At 47.6% G+C, this 10840-nt stretch overlaps 1 protein-coding gene across 10 annotated transcripts in view; it reads left to right on the top strand.

Annotated features, from left to right (window-relative positions):
* The first annotated feature begins 272 nt into the window (after positions 1-272).
* The window catches only part of PRDM15 (PR/SET domain 15), a 39944-nt gene continuing 29376 nt past the window's right edge, over positions 273-10840 (top strand). For 4 of the 10 annotated variants that reach the window (XM_054831385.1, XM_054831375.1, XM_054831355.1 and 1 more), the window contains exons 1-2: positions 4759-5539; positions 8924-9017. In XM_054831385.1, coding sequence (XP_054687360.1) covers positions 5503-5539; positions 8924-9017 — 131 coding nt within the window. In that variant the 5' untranslated portion in view covers positions 4759-5502. Of the gene's footprint in view, positions 337-4758; positions 5540-8923; positions 9018-10840 lie in introns of those variants that run through there. The other 6 variants (XM_054831394.1, XM_054831346.1, XM_054831326.1 and 3 more) reach the window with 6 other exon arrangements.

The following is a 10840-nucleotide window of genomic DNA, read 5'->3' as shown; positions in this document are numbered from 1 at the left end:
GCCCCTCGCACAGGTGTTGTACCCGCCCGGGAACGGGCCCGGCTGGGGGGATCCTAGCCACGCGGTGCTGAAGGGCCGGCCGCCGCCGGGCGGATCGCTGCCCTCACAGGGGCGAGCCAGGGCGATGAGGGCGCCGGGCAGAACCGCCGCCTCCTCCCGCTAACGGCGGCGGCTCTCGCCGTGGCCGGGGCCGCGCGGCCCTCCCCGCCGCGGGTGGACTACGCTTCCCGCCGTGCTTTGCGGCCGGCCGCGCCGGCTTCCGGTGGCGCGTGGTTTCCGGAGCGGATCGGAACCCGGAGTCCGGATCCGATCCGGGTCTGGCCATTCCCCAGGCAGGTAACGCCGGTTCCCCGCGCTCCCGCCCGCCGCCCCCCCCGGCCCACGCGCGGGACCCTCCACGCGGGACCCACGCCCCGCCGCCCCACGCCCAGCCCGCGCGGCCCGGCCCGCCGCGCCTCCTCTCGCCGCCCCGCCGCTCCCCAGCGCGCGCGGGGCCGAGGCGGGGGCGGCGGCGAGGGCTCCCGGGGCGGCGGCGGCTGCGGCGCCGCCGCCTCCTCCTCCGCCGCCTCCTCCTCCATGCCGCCTGTTCTTTGTTACAGCGGCCGCGCCGCGGCGCGCGGAGGGAGGGCAGTAGGGAGGGGGGCGAGGCGGGTCCGAAGCAAAACCCGGCGGAGCCGCTCCCGGATCCCAGGCCGGGCCCCGCCGCCCGCCGGGCTCCTGGCGGGTGCGGCGCGGTCCCAGCGCTCAGAGCGCCGGTCGTGCCCGCAGCGGCGTGGGGCCGCGCCGAGGCCTCATACCCCCCTCCGCACACATACACACACACACACACACACACACCCCGCGGCGTCGGGAGGCTCCAGGCTCGCCGCTGGGCTGCGCCTCGCCGGGCTGCCGGGCTCCGGCCCCGCCGGGGCGGTGTGTCAGGCCGGCTGGGGCAGCCCTCGCGGCGGCGGCTCGGGGCCGATCCTCTGGGGCTGTGTAACGGCGGCGGGGTGGGGGGTGGTCTGTCTCCACAGGCAGCGCTCGGCCGGTAAAGCCGTTGGTCCGGGGAGTGCGCGGGGCCTGCGAGGGAAACGGCCCTGTTGGGGCTGGTGCCGCCGGCAGCGGCGTTTCCCCGCCGCCAGCCCGGGCGAGGGGCTGCGGTCGCCGCGGGGCGGCCTGTGCCGGCAGCTGCCGAGCCGCTGTCTGCGGGAGCGAGGAGCGCCTCGGCGGGGCACGAATTCCCCGCGGGGGGTGTTGGGGGGGCTGCTTCCAGGTGTGGGGGCGGGATACAAATGGAAGAGGGTGGGAGGAAGAGGAGGCAGGTCTGGTAACCGAGTATGGGAACCGGCCCTTACCGGAGACGGGGCGGACGAATGATCCGCTGGCTGGCGGCTTTGCCCTTGCCCTGCCCTGGGTCTCTAGGTGCCTGCCTTCTGGAATAAGGTGCGGTGTGTTGTTTCCAAGAGGAAAGGAGGAAAGCCCCAGTCTGCAGTGCTTCATACACACGGTTTTTCTGCAACATGTTTGTTTTCTGCTCACGTTCATTAAACAGATGTTGCCTATTATCTCATTCACCCCAGGCAGGGTGAACGTGATCACAGGAAACGTTGTAGAGGGCTGGTGGCATGAACTCAACACCCACTTTATTCATCTGTGCCCCCTCTGACTGGTACCGAAATAGTTCCCCTTCTCAACAGTAACTGGTACAGCAGTCATAGTTACTCAGAAATATGAGGCCTCACTGTAGTTTACCAGATATTCTGCCAGATAGTTTCCAATGACTTTGAGCAGTAGTGTGAACAAATTAGACTTACATCATGAAGAAAACAAAGGGTATTTTTAAGTGCATTCTGCTTGCACACGTTTTTCCAGAGGCCATCCGCTTGTGTTTTCAAGTTAGTTACACTAGTAGAAGTCCATTATAGAATTTTAATGAAAAGCTGAAGAAAGAAGAAACTTTACTATGTTGGTCATGAAATTCAGATTGATTTGGTTCATTTTTTTAATTCTTACCTGTTTTTTAAATCTGTTTGTGAGATCAAAATTACCACTGGAGCCTGATTTCTTTATTCAGTGGTTTACTAGGGGACGGTATAGTTTGACACCAGGTCTTACATTTTTTGATAGCTTATGGCTGGAGTGGTTCCCTGATGCTAACACTGCAAGTCATGCTCTGCAAGCAGATACCTGTGACTTTGCAGCCCCTCAGTGTCTTCATTTGGGTTCCCTCGAGTTTCAGAGTGCTCAGAGGCCCATGTTGCAGCCGGAGTTTGTGTGCTTAGCTGCGTACTCTGCTCTCGGGGACAAAATCGCTCAGTTAATTATACAAGCAGAAAATTCTGGTTTTCTGCTCTTTTACTGCAGTTAGAGTTAGGGCTTGTACTTGTAGTCTAATTTCTTTTGTGTAGCTTTTCACCTGATTATTCGCTGCTTAATCATTGTTCTCTGTTTTATATAAAAATATCTGGAATTCCCAGAAGCTTTGATTATCTCTGCAAGAGAAGAACATAATTATGTGCGGTAGGATGAGTGACTTAATGGAATATTTTTCTGATACAAATGCTTGAAAAGAAAAAACCAGACATGGCCTAGAGCAACAGCAGATGAGGGTAAAAAACTCTGAAGTCTGTCTTCAGTGCCATCACGTGAGCTAGTGTGGCACTTTGTGACTCAGTTTACCACCTGGAGTGGGTGGCATAATGTCATTTATTTCAAAAAACTCTTAGGAAATACAGTTGAGATTTGTGAGGAGTTTTAAAATCTATGGGTGAGAAGTAGTATGTGTTTGCAAAGCAGAATTGTTAAACCCACTTTGGTGCAGTTCTTCCTTTCCTATGCTTTCTGTAAGAAGGGGGTGGGGGGGGGAACACCACACAGGAATTTGTAGCAAGGTGCAAATACTAATGCAAGGTAGTCCTCTTTTTGGCACCCATTTGTTGAGGTGTGAGTTTATTTGATACATAATACATTACGCGTTCCTGTTTATTTCAGAGCATAGCAGCTCATTGTGCTGAGCATAGGAAAGACAGATGACGAATCAGAAATTTTACAATGTGGAAAATTAAAGTAATTGCTACAAAAAGCAGTTTTTCCACTTTTTCCTCATCACCTTGAACAACATTTATGCTACTGTGATTTCTCTGCCCCTTTGTTGCTATTCTTATCTGACGGCCCCTAGAACAAGACTGACATTGCTGCTTCTGTAATGCCGCAAGTCATCAGTCTGCTGTTTGTGAAGAACGTGACGCAGCAAAGTCCTAGAAGGCGAATGCCTTTGATGAGCAGGTCACACTGCACTATTGCTGGTCTTGCTGCACCGTCCCCTCTGCGTATCTGAACCATTGACCAAAAAGAGTATTTGTTAATGCAGCCATATTTAGGATTAAAGTCTTGTCAGGACACAAGCTATCTAAAAATAGCTAGACATACGCCCCTTGAAATAGCATAGAGCATCCAGAAAACATCTTGGTTAAAAAACAAAGCAAACCATTTTTGACATTAACCTACAAATCACTTTCTGCGGCTTGTTTCGCATGGTTATACTCTGAGTTTCCCTAAGTACCTGTTGCGTTGTTTACAGTGCTTTCAGGAAAAGAGCTTTCGGGAAATTCCCTGAATTGCTGCTCATGCTCAGCATTGGGCTTTTGTGTAAATGTTTAAGTGTTTTATTTTATGAGTTTAGTCCCTGAAGGGCTGTAGTCAGGGAAGGCCTAGCTTGTGCCACAGATGGGCAGTGCTGGCCCCTTACTGGGGAAGCAGGTGTTAGGGGCGATTGTGCTGTTGACATTCGGTGGAGCTGGGGAGGGCAGTGCTTGGGACGGGCCTTGGGGGAATGCCAGGCTGCCCAGACTTGGTGACCAAAATCCTCCTTAAGCTGAGGAGGTAACTGAGCAGCAGGATCCCTCCTGCCCTGACCAAGAGCCCCAGCAACCAGGTGTCGCTTTGTATTCTTGTCAGTCAACATGCTGGCTTTCCACCCAGCGTATATCCGTGTGGCAGTTGACTGTCTTTTGCTAATTGGGAGTAGCCTACAGATTGGTGAAGGAGCCTGTTTGCAGTTTCTGGTGGAGGCTTGAGGTGGAACGGAGCATGGGCGCAGCTGGCAGCTGTGTATCAGACAGACATTGCTCCCTGGCATGCCCAGGTGCCGTCGTGGCATTAGCAGGAGCCTTGGTGCAACTATGGAGTCCTTCCTGAAACAGTGAAAGGGGTTGTGTGGGACAGGTGCTGCGCTGCTGCTGAGAAGTCAGTGGAGCCAGTACCTGTGCAGAAGTAGCTGTTGCTCCAGGCTCCAGCCTGAGGCATGTTTCCATGGCCCAGCCAGGCAGAGCATATGCATCAGTGTTCAAGAGTAAACTCATAACGGGGACTCCTGCTCCTACACTGATCCGGAGTAATGGCTGCACCTGTGCATGTCCTTGGCTTTTGTTGTTGTAGTAGCAAATGCTTTATCTTTTTTTCAAACAGGGCTCTGCTAGCTTAGTGTGTCTTTGTTCATGTTTCCTCTCCTCCTGTCCTCCTCCCTCTCACGGGTTCAGTCTCTTACTCCTTCCTGTTTTCTCCATGACCAATGTACTTGCTGTTTCTGCAGCCTCATTCTTTCCTAGACTTGGGTCATGATCTTTGTGTTGCTCTGCCTCTCACTGGAGCATTCAAAAAATGGAGAGGAAGGCCTTTTCATAGTTAGAAAAGGGAAAACTGTCTTCTAGATCCTGCTTGTGTCGTCATCTTAGCCATACGTAATCACACACTATTTGCCAACCATAATTTAGATTGTCTAGACATCATTGAGGAGCAATAAATAGTATTTATGCAGGTTTTTAATACATACTGCCAAAACTGATTTATAAAAGTGAATATAGATTATCCTTATGTTACCAGTGAAAGCAAATTGGTGAGTTACCATTTCATGGAAGATCAGTGACAGAGACGGGATTTGTTTTCCCAGGTTTTCTGATGCTTGTTACCACAGTATACCTTTGCCTTTGGAACAAATCTGTGATCGTATCTGCAGGTTTCAGGTTCTTAAGATTATTGTGCTTATTAAATAAGTAATCTGCCCTTCAGAGATAATTTTTTAAGCTACTGTTCAATAAATTGTTGCACTGAACCAGATGGGCCTTGTTTCTGCAGTGGTTGTTGCTGACCTGGATTAGTCCTCTGGCCCCGCTTGTTCTGAGGATCCAAAGGAGCTTAGAGCAGGGGGTGCAGGGACACGCAGGAATGGCTGGAGGTTGGCGAGAGGAGGGATAGGGAGCTGCGTGAGACAGCATCACCTCAGAGAGAAATGCCTATGAATCTACAGACATTTAGGTTTCTTGGTAGTGATTTCAGCAACATGTGTAATGATACAGCAGTCACTGGGGGTTTTTTAGCAACTTGAATTTCTTTAACTTTCCATTGATGTGATTGGGTATGCTCTGGGTCAGTCAGCATCATTACTCCATAAAGAGATGTAATATGGAAGGTAAAAGTCATTCAGAACTAACTTCATCTTTTCTATTTTAGCAGGTTTAAAAAATGGCTGAAGATGGAAGTGATGAGACTATGTTTATTTGTAAGTATTGGAATCAAAAATTATCTGTTTCTCATGATGTGACTTGTCTACCCAGAATGTTTGAAATTAAAGACTAAAACAGACTAAGTTTTGTTTAGAAAAGTATTTATGTAAAGGAAGCTCAAACAGCATATGGAGGAGTGGCAAGAAGGTTGCTCATTTTAACCGTACACATTCTCCTGGTTTTGTTGGCAAACACACACAGAGACCTCTGAATGTGAGTTAGCAGAACAGCTTTTTCATGGTTGAAGTCAGTGAGATTGAAGGCCTAACACTAGTATATATACATTCATTTATATAGCCAGCTTTGGCAACCAGAGGTGTCTGTGGGGAACTCTGACCTCTAGCCTGAGTTGAAGATCTGAATCTCCACAGGAGGAGGATGCAGGCTTGTTCTTTCTGGACAAGCCCGGTTTGAGATGCATCAACTGCCCTGATGAGCCTCACTCATGGCATTCACTGTGTTTTCTTGTGCCTCTGCGGTTATGCCTGCACTTTGTGCAGCTTGGCTTTGTGATCTGCCTTCTACGCAACCCTGTGTGCCAGAGTGGCCTCCGTGACCTGGGATCTGGACTCATGGGATCACAGTGCAGGAAGCGAGGCTGCAGTGGTGGTGTGCCCAGGGAGCATGGTGGGCTGTGTCCCCTGCTTGATGGAGCTTGGCTAGTAGGCTTGTTTCTCAGTGGCATACTAGCCCTGCAGCCTCTCCTTTGTCACCAGCCTGGACATGCAGGCTCTAGTGTTACATTGGAAAAAAGCTCAGAGATGTAGAGTGCGCTTACCTACTTGTATGAGTAGAGAGGGCCCAGATATTGTGGATCTGATCTAGGAAGAGCAGAATGGAGCATATGTCTTTGGTGGTATGCATCCACAGTCTTTTACCCCGATGGCTCCACAGCTGCACATTAACCTTATGGCAACTATATCAGAAAGTAAGTTGCACTTTTCCCTCCACTGCAGATTCACCAGGGTTCCTTCAAAAATGGTGTTGACTCAATAGGCATTATTATTGAGTTGCAGATACCAGTGATGAAGTTTCCTTATCTTTCCCCTTCATAAAAAGACCCTGGTGGATAGCAACAAGGATGGGGGTGTGATACCGTTCCCTAATTGCACAGATAGAAGGTGTCACACAACATGATTTTTCCCTTTCTGGTGGAGGCTGTGGTCATTGAATTTCTTGAGCTTTCTTTGTGCTCTCTGTAAGTTTTTCCCATGGGACGTGGGGATTGCATATGTTCTGAAAAAGTGAGTTGTTATAAACGATATTGTACGCTCCCACAGTTAACATAATTGAATATATATTTCATAGGCATGAAAGAGTTTTGGAATATTTTTATAGAAGTCTGTGAATATACTCCCCCCCAGCTTATTTTACCATTTATCCCCATGCTTAGTTTTGTATTTCTCCTGTGGCCATAATCTCTTGAAAATGTCACATATGGTTAAGTGTAACAGCCTTGGAGAATGTCTGCTCTAAGGCATCCCTTAGATTTTGAGAGACACGCTACACAGTGGCACTATATTCCCCCTGCTTTGATCGTTCATCTGCAAATAAGTGAGAGAAATGCACAGCTTATTCCTGCATGTAGGTTCGGACAGTGCTGTCTGCACCTTGTTGAACCTGTGCAGTGGCTATCTTTGCAGAAGTGAGGGGTCCCTAGGTGCAGTCAAAAGATAAGGGGAATGACTGCTTCATTTCCTTTGGCAGCAAAGCCAGTTTAAGAAGCTGTTGCCTCAGCTACTCCTTCCTGTCCCCATTGGTTATGACAACCCTTTGTGGACGATAATCCAGTTCTTTTCAGCAGTCTGGTTTACACATTCCTCTGTGGTTCTGCCGCCCACTCTGGTTTTGGAAATTTATATTTAGCCCAGATTATTTCAGTTATATTAAGCATGGTGTGAGCTACAGGCACACCTAAAGGGGGTGGTGGTACGGTAAACAGTGTGGGACAGGGGATGCCATTTGGCTGTAGGCTTAGTTTTGATGCTGGTGCTGTGTAGATAGCACTTGCCCGCTGATCCTTTGCTCTGATACAGCTGTCTGGTGCTGTACAGCAAACTGGACTGGGAAATTCATTCAGCTGAAAAATAAACTGATGGGAAAAGCTGGCTGTTTTGTTCCTTGGTTCACCAGAAGTCAGCACAAACAGCTGTACAGGATGCAACGGCTGGGCTTGGGGGTTGCACGAGCTGGTACTGCCGTTTGTCAGATGTATGTAGATTTTCACTGCTAAACTGGTTTTGTTGCCAGAAGAAGAAACAAAGTGGAGCCGTGCATTGTAGTTTGGGATCCCTTTTCCACATCTTAGAAGAAATCCTTTTGTTAGTTCACTGGGACAAATACTGGGAAGGAGAGTTTTCCAGTTAGGAGCACAGAGTAGCTTTACCAGAGGGAACATAGCCTGGAATGACATGGCTTTTGTCTTGTTCTCTTCCCAAACAAGGTGTAACCACCCTTTACTTTGTATCCTTACTAGGGTTACTTGACTTGCCCTTGTGAGCGTGGAGCTCAGATGGAAATTGCACTATAGGAATATAACCTCTGTGCAATGATTTCTTAAGCTGTGTCAGCAGCTGACCAGGCAGGGCAGTTTGACAGCTATTTTTCACAGTGAAGCAATGTATATGCATTTGAAATCCTGTTAAGTTGGTTTATTTTAGAAAGCCTCAAATTATCCTGATCTGAAAATTGTTTCTTAGGAACCATTCAGTTCTGGGTAATTTACAGCCACTTAAACTAGAAGTTAATTTAGGTGAGCTGACAGTGAATTAAGAAGTGTCCAAAGTGTATTGCACAGCCTGCTGACTTGTTTGGAAAGGCACCAGAAGGTATCTTGGAGGTATCTGTCCTGCGCTGTAGGTGAGGAGCGTGAGCAGGCCAGGCATGGCTCCAGGCAGATCTGGGCTCCCACGGCACGCTCGTGCCCTGCTGAGGCCATGTGCTAGTTCTGCTGCTGGTTCTGGGCTTATGCCTCCTATTGTAAAAAGACCATGCTACCCAAGCTGTTTCTAAAAGCCTGGGTTCTGATGAAGGTAGTAATGTGGTGTTCGTTAGCTGCTAAATTTTATGGCACTTTATCTGAAGAATAGTGCCATCTTTAAGCAGAGTATTTACTGTGGATGTAAGACAATTATTTTCCTTTGAGAGATAATTTCAACAATTGTCTTCTGATAGTATCGATCACAGTGTGTTATCTCACCTACACAGGTGCCAGCTGTCAACTTGATGTTCAATTATACATGTTCTTTTAAGCAATATAAATAAACTTCTGCCTTTGTATGTATGATTTTGCTTGGTGCTAGATTTCGTGTTTGGCTCTTGATGTTTCTTACAAAAGTGTTTTCCATCAACCTTTCTGTATGCTGTCTGCTTCCTTGCAGGGTGCGAGGACTGTGGGCAGTACCATGATTCAGAGTGTCCTGAACTGGGCCCAGTGGTGACAGTCAAAGACTCCTTTGTATTGAGCAGGGCAAGGTAAGGAACGTTTGTGTTCATTCTGACTAACTCAAGACTCATGTTTGTTCTTTAAAGCATATTTGCTGTTTAATGGGTGTCATGCTGACAGCTTAAAAGTGAAGTCCCAATCTGTGGAAAGCACATGGCCTTGATTAAATAGAAAAATTGATGCACACACTTAAGTGCTCTACTGAGTTGAAGCAAAAAAATAACTTGCTGCTCATCAGGACTTGGGGTTCTTTTTGCTGAGGTTTCTGGCAAAAAGGCAGATAGTGCCAGATGGAGTGATGACTTCTGTTTTGGTCGAGTACCTGCAACTTTTTCCCCTCCTCAGATGTACTGTATTAATTTCAGAAAAGTATGTGAGGGTTTCTCATTCATATGAATGGTTGTGTCCTCCTGCTTAGTATAACCTCTGTAGTTCCTCCACTGAGAAGCAAAACAAGTTGTTATTATTGTGAGTCTTTACAAATGATACAGGGTAATGTTCTGTCAGAAAATCTGTGACAGCACTGCGGAAACATTCATGCTTGCCAGAAGAAACAAATAGACTAAATCTCATTGGAAGAAAACAACACTGAGTAGTGATTTTTACAGAGAAAGGCAGTCAGGCATTGTCAGCAAGATTCATATTAAGGTGTAAAACATAAGGCGAAGGAAAAGAAACAACTACCGTGAAGATACAGTATCCAAAAAGGGGAGAAAGTTCAAATGGCTTCATGTTTTATATAATGTAATTAGGGCTTCCGTATTTGTTCTTGGGAAGTCATGGACAGAAAACATAGGCACGTGGGCAGCAAGTCTGGCTGTGTAGGCCACACTGTGTATTCCCAGGATTTTGTAACAAATGTTGAATGTGATGGGTCTGCCATGCGCGTGCCATGACCCCTCTCTGCCTGGGCAGAGTGCTCTTGGTGTCCCACAGTGTACATTGGCTGCACGTGTGCACAAGCCGTAGCCATTTTTCCGGGCCTTCCCAGGAAAGGAAGCTCCCTGCAGCTCCTGCCAGGCACCTGTGTCTGGAAACCTGCCATGGATGAACTCCTGCAGCAAGTGTTAATAGGGACTTCTGTCTTAACAGCCCTGACACCAGAGGTGCTTTGTTCTTGAGGGTAATTTCAAAATGCCCATAGGAATAATTGAAACTGGTGATGGAAGTGCTTTTCTTATACACGGAAACTGGGCAGTGCAGTAAGCCTCTAGCTCACACTAAGCAGATTCAATGACAAATTAAACTATTATTTCTTACCTTTTATCTTTTTATCTTTTTTTCTTTTTTTGCCTTGCAATTTAATGCTCTTATTTATTTGTACGGTAGAGAATTACCATACTGTCCAGATATTCCAACTGCGAACGTTTGCAAATATGGTGCATGCACTGGTTTTCCGCCTTTTTTGACATGCAGATGTATAAGTGTTCCCTAGTGGAAGTGTTGGCTGCTGGATAGTGGATTCGAAAGCAGAGTTTAAAAATGGCTGTGTAACAGAAAAATGTATTTATTTTTCTGAAGAGTTTACAGCTGGAAACAGGTAAAATAAGAAAGGGAAAGAAGAAATATAATTGTAGCCTTTATTTTACATCTGGGGGACAGTAGCAGAGAGAGTGAGTTGTCTGAGGTTGAGGGCAAGTTTAACCACAAACTGGATATGTATCTCTTAAAAAACAGTCTAGTTGCTTAACCACACAATCATTGCTTCTTCTGTCCTACTGAAAAGATAAAATGGATGCTTTATGGTTAGAAAAGAAGTGTTAAACATTTCCTGAACTTCACTTTCTCTAACTTTGCATATTCTGTTAAAACTGAAAGCATTTTTCAATTCATTTGCTTATCACTAAGATTG

The sequence above is a fragment of the Grus americana genome, chromosome 1 (assembly GCF_028858705.1).
Source record: "Grus americana isolate bGruAme1 chromosome 1, bGruAme1.mat, whole genome shotgun sequence".
NCBI lineage: Eukaryota > Metazoa > Chordata > Aves > Gruiformes > Gruidae > Grus > Grus americana.
This window is presented reverse-complemented; position numbering and strand designations above follow the sequence as displayed.